The 13,485-nt window shown below is 41.1% G+C and overlaps 1 protein-coding gene across 1 annotated transcript in view; it reads right to left on the reverse strand.

Moving 5' to 3' along the window:
• Positions 1–859: 859 nt before the first annotated feature.
• Positions 860–13,485, reverse strand: part of LOC114588340 (cytosolic phospholipase A2 epsilon-like) — a 53,098-nt gene continuing 40,472 nt past the window's right edge. Inside the window, exons 10-21 of the mRNA XM_077919738.1 lie at positions 13,281–13,373; positions 13,041–13,078; positions 11,922–12,057; positions 11,024–11,160; positions 8,204–8,426; positions 7,246–7,360; positions 6,741–6,878; positions 5,534–5,641; positions 4,395–4,583; positions 3,442–3,611; positions 2,833–3,019; positions 860–1,424 (exon numbers count right to left, since the gene is read on the reverse strand). Coding sequence (XP_077775864.1) covers positions 1,216–1,424; positions 2,833–3,019; positions 3,442–3,611; positions 4,395–4,583; positions 5,534–5,641; positions 6,741–6,878; positions 7,246–7,360; positions 8,204–8,426; positions 11,024–11,160; positions 11,922–12,057; positions 13,041–13,078; positions 13,281–13,373 — 1,743 coding nt within the window. The 3' untranslated portion in view covers positions 860–1,215. The remainder of the gene's footprint in view (positions 1,425–2,832; positions 3,020–3,441; positions 3,612–4,394; positions 4,584–5,533; positions 5,642–6,740; positions 6,879–7,245; positions 7,361–8,203; positions 8,427–11,023; positions 11,161–11,921; positions 12,058–13,040; positions 13,079–13,280; positions 13,374–13,485) is intronic.

The raw sequence follows: 13,485 nt of genomic DNA on the forward strand, positions 1-13,485 counted from the left end.
TAGGAAAGGAAAGGGAGCCATTTCTACAGTTTCCAAACAGATGATCTAATCAGCCAGTCACATGTCGCTGGGGAAACAGCCTCCTCAGAACATTCAACAATGGAGGCCTGGGCAAGGGGGTGGGGCCAGAAAGGGAGCCAGCGATCGACCACACATTCACTCCATAAGACGCACAGACATTTCCCTTTACTTTTTAGGAGGGAAAAAGTGCATCTTATGGAGCAAAAAATACGGTGACTATAGAAATGCACTGAGATTTAAAAGAGCTTGAGAGCATTGAGTGCATGGTTTATCTGGTTTTCTCACATGAAAGTGAAGACAGCACCTCTTCTGCTGTACAGTGGTACCTTGGGTTACAGACGCTTCAGGTTACAGACACTTCAGGTTACAGACTCCGCTAGCCCAGAAATAGTACCTCGGGTTAAGAACTTTGCTTCAGGATGAGAACAGAAATTGTGCTCTGCAGCAGCGGGAGGCCCCATTAGCTAAAGTGGTGCTTCAGGTTAAGAACAGTTTCAGGTTAAGAACAGACCTCCAGAACGAATTAAGTTCTTAACCCGAGGTACCACTGTATCTCTCAAACAGCTGAGGATTGTTTTCCTTTTATTCTAACGTGCTTGCTTCTCTATGAAATATACATTTTCCTCTTGGGGTGTACGAATCATTTGTTCGTGTGTATGAGCAACTGTAATGACTGCCCTGTTTTCTTTCTTTTTAAAATGAGTTTATTGAGTTTTCCAATAAAAAAAGACATGCATATATACTGTACCATGACAACAACAAACATGAGTAACAAAATAAACCAAGCAAAGAGGAGAAAAACATCAAATGAATGAGAAAATCAAGCAGGAGGATTTAAGATTACAATGCATAAGATTACAATGTATAATTGCGCAGACAGATGATTAATTTCATTCTTTCTCAGAGTTTCTGGTCCATCTGAGAATAGATTCCCCAAAATAATCTATTGTAAAAGGAGGGCTGTGTATCCCTGTATTGCAATTATACTATGATGCAGCTTACCTAAAAGAATGTGTTCCCAATATTACAAGGAAACATGGCTATCTCGTTTTCAATAAACAGATATCTTGCAGTAGGTGCTCATGGAACAACTGTTCTCTTCATGTAGATTTACAACATGAATTTGAGTAGAGCAAAAATGACGTGGACATCTATCTGCTTAGGATTGCAGCCTAGCACCCTCCACAGTGGTACTCATAATTTCCGCTTTTTTCTCCGCTCCACAGCTACACGCAAGGCTTCGACAATCTTGTTCTCATTGTTCAGGATGTTATATTCAGTCAGTTTCACCAATCTGTCAAAATTCTCCTCTGAAAAGGTCACCTCTCTTGTAGCAAATGGGGAATGAAAGCTAGAGACATCCACATTGCCTTCTTCCATATCTGTGGGGCTGCGTCCCACACCTGTAGAAAGAACACCACCAAGAGTTTCACCAGTAAGGTTTTCATCTCTAGGCCAAAACAGCAGAGTTCATCCATTCACATTAATCTAAGAAGGGTAATATTATTGGCCTTGCTTAAATACTACATCTTCCTATAATGTACAAATACTCTAAAGGCATATAAAACTCAGCATGAAATCACACCAGAGCTTGCCCAAAATAAATATGACAGCTCCAGCTGTCAGCTTGATGGGCCATTTGTTGAGAACCAGAGGCTGGCAATGAACTCACTCAAGTAAAATCACCTAAGTGGCCATTTTATGATCAGAGTCTTCCACCTACACAGCTCCCTGTGTCTCCTTCCCACTTTCCAGAGAGTCAACAGGATGGGAAACTGTGTAGACTATATTATTTGAGTGGGTGACGCTGTAATCTAAACCACTGAGCTTCTTGGGCTTGCCGATCAGAAGGTTGGCGGTTCGAATCTGCACGACAGGATGAGCTGCCGTTGCTCTGTCCCAGCTTCTGCCAACCTAGCGGTTCGAAAGCACACCAGTGCAAGTAGATAAATAGGTACTGCTGCGACAGAAAGGTAAACGGCAGTTACATGCACTCTGGCACTCGTCACAGTGTCCCATTGTGCCAGAAGCAGTTTAGTCATGCTGGCCACATGACCTGGAAAACTCCCTGGGCCTGAAGTGAGATGAGCGCTGCACCCCATAGTCAACTTTGACTGGACTTAACTGTCCAGGGGTCCTTTAACTTTACCTACAAGGCTATTGAGCCTTGAACTCGTGCCAGCACTTTACCAGTATACAAATTTGCACATCCACCATTTGTAAGATAAGCTGGTAGAGCATGAGACTCTTAATCCCAGGGTCATGGGTTCAAGCCCAGCATTAGGCAAAAGATCCCCTGAGTTGGCCCCTTCCAACTCTACAATTCTATGAAGTTGATGGATAGATATAGAGACAACCCTAATTACAGGAAGCTTATCAACCACAAAATGGCCACCTTGGGGAAAATGGGTGGAATATGTGCTAAAATAGAGACCTTTGTTTGACCCTTCTTTGACATTGTTGTATCATTGGTAGGTCGGCATTGTTGCATCATTGCTCCACCATTCTCCCAAGTTCTTGCTTTATAACACATGCAGACAATTCAGTGCGCCATGACAAAGGCATCTGCACGTTGGTCATTATAAAATTAAGACCTGGCTGCAGAGCAAAGACACTTTACCATGTGCTCAAAACTAGGCCAGATACAATCAACCTGTTAAGTTGTGGTTCAGTGCACTTCTACTTATAGGATTTGGTGCTCATGGAAAGACTAACAATTTGACCAAAGGAATACTTAAGTGTCTAGTCAGCAAAGAGCATTATTGGAGTGTGACTAGTCATTGTGATGTTGGGAAGCTTTTCGCAACTTACCAGGTTCTTTGTATTTTCTGAAAGTATCGTTTGTCAGTGGGAAAAAGAGCACGATAGGAGCTGCTGCGTTATCTGTATCTTCAAACCAATAGCACTCCTTCAGGTTCTTCTTGTCTTCCTCACTGAGCTCCATGTTGGGAAATGGGATTCCGAGCTTAGCAATATAAGTGGAAAACTGGTCCAAATTCTAGGTGAGAAATCACAAAGAAATGGGCTGTGAAAATCAAATACAACACAAAACTAATGCTGCGCCAACCAAGTCTGTTTCACCCTAGAGTGGCATCTAAGTAACTTGCTCCATCTGTATAAGGGTTTCCACTTATGTAATGGAATTTTCCCTCCTCTTCTTTCCATGTGTGCTCTATACCCTCTCTCCAAATCTGCTCCAGAGAGCTGGTGGAAACATCCAAACATGTGGGGAGGTGGGATAGATTTTAGTTGAGAAAGCAGAAAGCATTGTTCTGAAAGAACATTGTTGTATATCACTCCTAAGCCTGCATGACTTTTGTAGGATTTGAAAGATGGCCAGTCCACAGTGTGTGCCTGTCACATTTTAATCTTTGCATAGGAGCTTATAGAAGAACGACAGGAACAATTAAAAGATCTCACCAAGGTCTGTGAGCCCCCAGTGTAATTTAAATGCAGTATAAGATCCACTTTTCTCTCAGGTCTCAGAAGGGGTGGGTAGCTGGTATTGATGAAAAATCCAGTATCCACCAGAGACAGAGCATGCTCTGCTGTTTCCATTAGCTGGTTAGGGTAATCATCCACCACAGTATCTGAAAAGCAAATTTGCAGGTCAACTTTGTGCAAAAACAACAAAAGCTCCCAAGGCAAAAAATAAAGGAATGTCCTCTAATTTCATCCAAACTTTGTGTATTAGTGCTTTTTAATTACCGTTTTAACCTCTGCTGCTCCCCAGTGGGATTTTTTTAGGGGGAGGGAGAGCTGTTAAATAGTATTGTGAATGTTACTTTATTGTCCTTAGTTATTTCGGAGGGGTTTTTTGAAGGAAACATGAGGAATTTCCTTTTTAAAAATATGCAAACATGCTGAAATGTGGCGTACTGAAAAGGCTGGGAAATGAGAAACCAAATTGGGGAGATTCTTCCATTCCCAGCAAACACTGCTATTCACCCCTGAAAATGTTGGAAGAAGTTATATGGGACACAAAGAGTGAGAAATGTATGTAACTGAAAATGTGAACTTTTTTTCTAGGGTTAACTATGAAATGTAAGGCAAAAAGTGGCAACAAATCAATCACATAACCAGTGAAATATCACCACAGCTGTTTTGTGCATAATTTTCCACTGGTTCTCCAGCCTCTTTGAGCCTCTTTGGTCTTGTATTCTGAATCTTCCAAAATGTCTTTGGTGGAGCAAGCTGCCAGGTTCAAATGGAAGTGATTCTTTGATGAGAACTGCTTGTGCCACACAATGAATTCCTAGTTTAATTAACACAAAACTAGATTACTCGTTTTCCTGAGTAAAATGTTCTTGTATATTGAGTTACAACTGAGAAGCCAACAAGATATCACCACAAATGTAGGTTTATTACTGTGCCTTTCCACGCAGAAAAGTGCTCATTCTTCAAGTATTCCTCATGAAACTGGAAGCCTTTCAGGAAATTGGGATATTCTGCTATTGTTGGGCGTCCTGTTAAGACATCTCGGAGACCATAAGATAGCTGGCCCTGGGGGGTGATTTTGCGGGTTTCCAGATCTCGTGGTCCTGAGGGCGAAAGAGAAGCATCTGCAAAAGACACAAGGGATGTTTAATACCCCTTGATATCAATGACATTTTGCTCACAGAGCCTTGAGGAAGATCAATAATATAGTGAAAAAGCACCTCTTTTGCCTGCAGAAGGTCACAGGTTCAGCCCTTTCAGTAAAAAGATATAAGGATATCTTGCCCAAGATTTCAAAAGACCACTGCCAGTCCAAACAGAAAAGAAAAACTAGGCTTGATGGACCAATGGTCAGAAGTGATAAAATACTAGGAATAAAACTTAAGATAGCTTTGGACCGCAGGTACTGCCACAAATAATATTCTGTGGTGGCAACACTTCTGGAATAGCTATCACTTTGTGGTGTGCTATGCTCCAACACTGTTTTGTTTCATTTCAGACAAGGATACACCTCTTTGTCTAGGCCCTTGAGGATCAAGAATTGCTATATTTTGCCTCACATTGATTGAACATTTTTTTGGTGATTTTTCTGTGAGTCTTACTAATGTTGCTGATGATTAATTAATTAATTAATTATACACTGCTAATGATGCTTTCATTGTTGAGGTATGTACCACCATCAAGTGAAGGGTGGATTAAAAATACCTCCAATTAATAAATAAAGCATCTTAAATACACATATTCATGAGCTGTTGTTGCACATAGCCTGAACACACCGGAAACGTAAAAACCCTCCATAGACTAGGTTTTAAGTAGATTTGGTCTCTCACACTAGTTGTCAAGGGAACTGGGAGAATTTGGGCCTGGTATTTTCTCTGGATCAGTGTCTTCTCCTGTGTCTGATCACTTTCTTGGGCGGGCATTTTTTGTTTTAATAGAATCATACAATAATGTTTCCTGTCTCCTTTTACTGGAACAAGTAATTAGTCTACGCAAATCTGTTATCAAACAGGAGTGTGTCAACAATCATTTTACAAAACAGAAAAATCTAAAAGAAGCAAGGATGTCACATTACCAATGTCTTCTACTTTGTCTTTTGTCCACCTGCTCCAAAAGTCTTCAGAATTATGAGCCAAATTCCAGAAATACATGAAATCCATGGAAAATATGCTGCTCCACATTCCTGTAAAATGGAAGAGATTTCAAAATACTAAACAGGTGAAGCTTTGGAAGGAAACAGGTATTTTGCCTTGCACTGGAGCTCACTAATTGTATAAAGGCATCCTGAGTTGTGAAATATGGTTTCAGCCTGAAAAACAGTTTTGTAATTCTCTTTGGGAAATGGATTCCTGCAGGGACTATGGATCTCAGCCCTGTAGTGTGGATGTAATGGGGCCATTGCTAGAAAATGTTCATATGGTTATTGTTCCCCATCCTGTCCAAAACATCATCTTGTTCATGTGTATATCTGTTTTGAGAAGGGGGGCGGGGACAATGACCAGGGAACAATACACAAAGCCAAAGTAGGCAACATGATACCAACTGGGTGTTGTTGGGCTACCACTCCCATGGGGGCCCAACAACATCTAGAGGGCACCTTGTTGGTTACCCATGCATCTGGGCAGTCGCATCAGCATATTTGCTCCATATATTCTCTCAGAAAACAAACACACATGCCCAAATGCTCACTAAGAAAGCTTAGTGGATTCTAAATTGAGCTAAGGAAATTGTGCCAGTTTCTAATTGTGCAGCAGAGAGAATTGCAACACATGATGAGCTCCACCTGCTAACATGTCTTTGTGTCCTCAATTATTTAATGTATAGTTCTGACCTCCTTTGCTTCTGATCACCCTAGTCAAGATTCACATACGACTGGTTTGGAATACACTATTGATCATCACTGTCCCTTGCTTTTCATCAAAAAACCAAGTAACACTGAAGTGGGATAGAAATAATAAACCAAACTAAACCTGAAACTAGGGAGAAATATTTGCTTTTCAGAATAACTCACAATAATCTGAACAATTATCCGTGTAAACCCTTCACACTGCATTTAAATGTGTTGTGTAAAATATTACTGCACTGTGTTGCCAACATAACTCAGTAGATCAACTTTCCTTGAAGTAGCTTTGCCAGTGAAGCCAAAACAAAAAACAAAACTGATTTAGACATTTGGGAACTACAAGAAAATGATTGGGTGCTAGGGCAAGTGAATTGATCCTAGCTCTACTTTGTCTAAACTACTATTTTCTTTCTAATTGATCCTCCCCCGCCCTCAGCACCTTGCATGAAGCAGATTCGACTTTCTGGAAGCTTCTTCATCAGTCGTCCCATGAAGTACTCACTACCAAAATCTTCTGGATGGGTGTAGGCTCCATATTTGAAGTTCCCCACTTCGTAAGGTGTGAACTCCAGCCACTCTGTGAAGACAACAAAATGGAGTTCGATTTCCCCTACTGATGTGGGGAAAGAGACTTGCACAGCCAAATCTTTTTACTCGCTAGCAGCAACAAGTGATGCCCAAGAATTCTCTAAAAGTAGAGTTTTATTTCTTGCCGAAGCAGGAAAGGTTACAGCAAGCAATTTGGAAAGTGTTCAGAGGATGGAACTCCAATCTCTGTTTACACACAATTATATACCAGTACAGTCACTCTAACCACAAAGGCAGGTGTTTCCATACTTGAGCTGGCTAAGCATTTTTCCTGGGCCGCCACTGCTTTCCCTGAGCTTCTGATGTTGGTAGAACAACAAAGAGGACCCCTTATTGATTTATAATAGCAACATTACCTTTATAATCTTGAGCACTGTACTGGTCTTTAAGGTTGACAGTCAAATAAATGGGCAAGGGATTCTGACCCTCATTCACAGCCATTCGCTGACCTGAGATTGTACTATTGTCTTTCTGCAAATGAGAGAGAAGAACAACGGTGATCAAAATTATAGATTCATTAGTTTAAAACTGAGATGGAATCTAAGATCTGAATATGTGTCTGCATACATGCCTTGGCCATCATGTGCACACATTTTTATATTGTTATATTATATTTGTTTGAAACAATTCTATACAGTGGTACCTCAGGTTAAGTACTTAATTCGTTCTGGAGGTCCGTTCTTAACTTGAAACTGTTTTTAACCTGAAGCACCACTTTAGCTAATGGGGCCTCCCACTGCTGCCGTGCCGCCGGAGCACGATTTCTGTTCTCATCCTGAAGCAAAGTTCTTAACCTGAGGTACTATTTCTGGGTTAGAGGAGTCTGTAACCCAAAGCGTCTGTAACCTGAAGCATATGTAACCTGAGGTACCACTGTACTGGCTTCCATGTCAAGTCTCAAGGCAGCGTACAATATTAAAATACATATCAAAACATTGAAATGCAGTGGGAAATGCAGCTGAAAACTAGGGCAACATTAAAAGCATAAGTGTGTTCTACACAGGAGTATGAAATACAGTGCCCTCTATGAATAAAGTGCCCTGTGATCCTCAGGAAACACCTGATGAGCCCCTCACTGTTGAGTTTGGGTGCTCTTGTCATTATTGGATCCTGTCCCATCAAGAACATTTCCTGTGGTGTAGTGGCTCTGCCTACACCTCTTAATACTCTCACTCCACCACTGAGGTTAATAGCTCCCAGACCTTCCCCTATTATTCTCTTTGCATTCCTCCTCTGTTGTGTATAAACTTCCATTTTCCCTTGATTAACCACCATGTTTCAAAATGGAAGGGAGGTGGGGAATACAACAGTTACCTCATCATGTAACATGGATTCAATGACAAGCCCCCAGAGGTCTATGAATGAAGTGTTGTGTCCTTCTTCGCTTCTTTGTTTCAGTTCATTATAATAATACTTCAGTTTATCCATGGAAAAGGAGTTAAGCTTGGACTTTGTCACTTGCTTCCGGGCTTTGAGAATGGCTTCCTCCAGGTATTTCTGGGACCAATCAGCATCTTCATACAAATTTCCCATAGTCCTGAGTTTTGAAAGATACTATCAGACTGATATGCAACTAATAGCATAGAAACCTCAAGTTCAGAGAGAGACAAACTCTAGCTTTTCATAAGAGCTGCAAGCCAAATAATTAAAAAAAAAAACATTTCAAATGTGCTTTTAGTTTATTACTCTATAAATTAAATTTGCATAGATCTGCATATGAATAAAAACATTTTTTCAGAAACAATAAGTATACTTAGATCAAAAGTGGGTAATCTTTTTCAATGCTTGAAGGCCACAAACCTCCATGAGCCATCTCCCAGGGACTAGGTGCCAGCAATGGGCATGGCCAGAGGTAAAAGTGGGAGGATCAATGTTTATAGCTCTTACCTTTGTCCAGTAGGCTACACTTCAGGCACAAAAACGTCAGAGATTTCTACACACACACAAACACACACACCTTCATCCTGGCAGGCAAAAGGCTTAGATGATTCACACATGTATTTTTTTATTTAGGTCAGGCACACATGTATTATTTAACATTATTTTATTAATTTAATTCATGAGTCACCTATTTTATTTTATTTTTTGGCTAAGCAACATACACAGTGAAACAATGACTTAAAAAAAAAAATAGAGCCATTCAATCATACTACCCTAAATCAATGAACCAATCCAGTAATAGTACAACAATACTTTTTTTATTTATGTTGATTTATTTAGAATAATTTAAAAACTGCTTAATAAAAAGCCCCTCTAACAATATAAAACAATAATCAATAAGCTACAGATAAAAGCAGCAAATGTTAAAAACAAGTATCCATAACTAAATTATGTGTCCAGATAAATGTGCTGAAACTCAATAGAGACAGGTAAATCAAATCCAGCAATCCTCAGCCCAACTATTGCAGACCCTCCAAGTGTCCCTATTTTCCAGGGACATCCCTGATTTAGAGAAGCTATCCCAGTTTCTTATTTGATCCCAGAATGTCCCACTTTTCCTTAGGACATCCCTATTTTCATTGGACAAATGTTGGAGGGTATTGAGTTATCTGACCCCCAAGCCGTCTGAAGGCAATTCTGTATATGGAAGGTTTTTTATTGTTTAATGTTTTATTATGTTTTTATATATGTTGAAAGCTGCTCAGAGTAGCTGGGACAACTCAGTAAGATGTGTGGGGTATAAATAGTAAAATTATCATCACAGAATGGGACGTCCCTATTTTCATCGGCGAAATGTTAGAGGTTATGCTATTGTCATCATTCTGCAGATGCAGATTATTGGTGTTCAGAGATACTAGAGATATTAAAAGGGCTGCGGGGAGTAACTTTGCCTGGCATCAAAAAGATATTAAAGTAGGCACCAGCTAAGCCTCTCAGGGTAGGGTATTCCATAGATGGAGGGTCACTGCCGGACAGACTCTTGTAGTGAAAGGGGCTTTTCTCTTTTTCTAAGCTGTGTGACAATGGTGAATGCCTATTCAGAGCATGTGCCTGCCATCTGCAGTTTTTATGAGCACTTATCTTAAAAATCCTAATGATGCCTTAATCAGCTGCATTTTTGTGAATTAAAAAGTTTCAGACTGAATGATCTAGCTGGTTAATGAAAAGACTGCTTATCATATCAGCGGCGGCGGCAATTGCAAACTGGCACAGCTGCGAGGAAGCCAGGGGTTGACCACCGGTTGTGTTATTCAGCCTCAGCTGGTCACAGGGTCTTCTGGGACTTCCCACCAGAATTTCAAATGCAAAATGGCCAACCATTGCCAGTCTAGGGGGTGTGGTTGTGGAGATGGACCTGAGGGAACCTATCTCTGGTCTGCTTCCACACATTACATTCTGGCTGCGCCGGGAGTGGGCAGAGCAGTCGGCAACGAAGATCCCATCTGCCCACCTGGTATATCTTGGCCCTACACAAAGGTAAGCTAACAGAGCACATGCTTGACCTTGTTGTGGAATTAATCAGATGCTGTATTTAGGACCAGGAGGAATTTGCCTGTCTGGAGATTTTGCCTACCTCATACCACCTGTTGCAACCTTCTGGCAGAAAAGGCATTGGGTTGGATCCTTAGTCTAAACTGGAACTAATGTTTATGGTACTCTGGTAAAGAAGTCTATGGGGAAAGTTTTGTCCAAAGGCCCAGACAGGGGCTAATGGGCCAAAAGGCTTCCCACATGGTGGCCTGGCAGTTCACCCCATTTGATCTGCATTATGGGAGGGTTGCTTTAACCTAGGATTGACCCTAAAGGAGCAATCAGCCAGCAATCAGGATAGACTGATTCAGGATGCATACCCAATGCTTATACCAAAGCCTGCTAATATCTGTATTCAATAAAGTTGTGGCCATTTCAGTCCCAAGCTGTTGCCATGTCATTATTGGTTCTTATGCCCTCTGCCCCCAGTGAATCCGGGTTCGCTGTGCCTGCAAAGCCTTGTAGCCCTATATTTCTCATAAAGCGCAAGGTAAATACCAGTCATAACACCGTTATTTAAAAAGGAATTTTCTCCTGTGACCTAGGTAGTACCGGTAGCATGGAAAGCTTTATGCATTGTCTTGAATACTGGGCGACCACATAAAACATCGAACTGCATTGGGCATACAAAATATAGTAAGTTTCAAGAAAAGCCCTCCTTACCATGTTGTGCCAGACAAGCCTGTGAGATACGTAATGCAGTCTAAGAAATTCAGTTTCTGCAGACCCAGAAGGCTTCCATACATTGCTGCAAATGACCTGGTCCCACCACCTGTTGTCATGATTGCCACCACAGGCAACTGTTTAACACACAGAAGCAGAGAACAAACAGTAAGCTGCTGGACCTTATTCCAAAAGTACCATGTTTGTGAAAGAAAAGATAGGGCAGGTGCTCTGCAACACTGGTACTGTCATATGCACTTAGCATTGACAGAGGTCTATAGAAGTTACCTAACATATTAAGCATAATATTAGCAGTCCGGAATATTATGTGCATTGAGTAAGGTGAAGCAAAACAGCATATTGTTTCCCTCTTGTTCTTCCACTGCCCGTACAGGACACAACTGCATCAGAAGAAGCTTTGGGTGGAACTGGGCATCTTTGCATCAATGTGTGTTCCACCCTATGAACCACAAGCCTTGATAAACCATTATAATTAAATATCTGGCATGTGATCCTTTTAAGAGAAATGGCTATGACCCAGGAGACCAGCTTCTGCAAAGCTGACTCAGAGGTGTGGCATGGCTAGAGAAGTTAGTTTCTGATCTGTGCAGGCTCCTAGGCACCATCAGGAATAAAGTTTAATTGACCATTAACTCAGCTTGTAGTGTCTTCATTCTTAAACAGCAGAAGGCAGTAGGAATGGACAAATCTATCCACTCTACTTTTCTCATTTTTTCCAATCTCAAATGCAAAAAAAACAACCCTGCATTTTTCCTCCATCCCTGGGGTTGCAGCCTGCCCCCAAGATATCTAGCACTAGTTCATGAATGGTGGAGCCAGCTGGCTACTCTAACCTTCTTGGGGAAAGAAGAAAATGAGAAGATCCTGTGTCACGTACCTCATCATCCTGCAGCTTTTCCTTTAATTGGAGAATCTTCTTCACAGCTGTAGCAACATATTTCCTTCTCTTGGTAAGGAAATTTTGTTCTTCGGCACACAAGTCGTAGGCCAGGCGGACATCTAAGTCCTTTGACCTGCAATACATTGCTTTGGCATTGCTTCCAAAATCGCAATTCAGATGATTTGCATAGCTGACCTAGTTGAATAACATGAGCAGTAGTGGACCTTGGAGTATCAACTTTCAGTGGCAGCCCTGTCTGACACCAAAATTTGCCTCACACACCTCTCTCCTTCCATTCTACATCATAGCGGTGGCACCTCCAAGGCGTCCCCAAGGCTCTGCGCCCAGTGCAACCAAACTGAACCAAACTGGTCGCATTCCCCTAAATCCATGAGGATGCCACCTCCAACAAGAATGTAACTATGGCTCTTGCCAAGGGTGCAACAATGATGAGACAACAGGTAAAATGGAGCAGCCAGTTGTGTGATACAAAAGGGGGGGGAGTCCCCCCCCCTTTTGTGCCTGCAGCAAAATCTATGTTATCCTAGTATTACTAAAGCTAATCTGACTTTTGCACCTACAGTGCAGTTTATGGTACATCAGCATTGGTGGTCTTAGAGGCCCTGAGCACTGAAACAATTTTGGTGCCCTCCATATGTAATTCAAAATCAAAACAACACCAAAACAAAAAATTCAATTATATTTTTCAAAATGACATGTAACTTACATGTAAGGCCCTCGTGCCTCCTTGCCACCTTTCAGAAGGCAGCATGAGGAGGGGGAGGGATTTTGGCATTACACAGGGTGCCATAGTGCCCAGGCCCACCACTGTTTTCTTATGTTACCAAAACATTCCTGAAACATACTGTTTCTGCTCAGTCACAGTTATGACTCCCCTTGCCCTGTTAATTTCATCTGTTTTTAAGCGTTATAATGTTGCCTTTTTATAGATCGGAACAAGAGAAACTCACTCTAGATTCAGAAAGGGCAACAAAGTGTGTGAATTAGTTCCTGAATGATCTGACTTCTGAGATTCAAAATCATAGTTTCCTGAGAAACAAAGAAACAAAACTGCACAAGCTTAGATGAAATGGGCAAAGAAAAACAATGTTTTACCAGTCTTTTGCCTTCACATGCAGATCAAACGTTGTGTCCTGAAAATTAAGAGAATGGGTAAAACCTCAGGCATATCATAAACTATTCTGCCCTTTTAAGAGCACAGTAGGACAAACAAACAAAGCAGTCTTGTTGTGGATCAGCTGAACTGCTACTGCAAAACAGCAACTGAGCTATAGCATTCCCACACTGACTGACAATTATTTAAATTCAATATTTTCGTAAAGATAAAGCACTTACCTTTCTTAATGTTATTGTCTTTTCTATGGGAAGCTCATCCAAAGGTAAAACCACAGAGATATTACTTTCTGAGTTTCCTTTAAATGAAGCCAGCTAAAAATACACCAACAAAAATTAAAAGAAGGTAAAGAAATTTAAACAAAGTTTTTACATTACCCCCAAGGTACAGTAACATTGACATATTTATCACAAGCTGATGTGCACC

This window comes from Podarcis muralis, chromosome 1, assembly GCF_964188315.1.
Source record: "Podarcis muralis chromosome 1, rPodMur119.hap1.1, whole genome shotgun sequence".
Lineage (NCBI taxonomy): Eukaryota > Metazoa > Chordata > Lepidosauria > Squamata > Lacertidae > Podarcis > Podarcis muralis.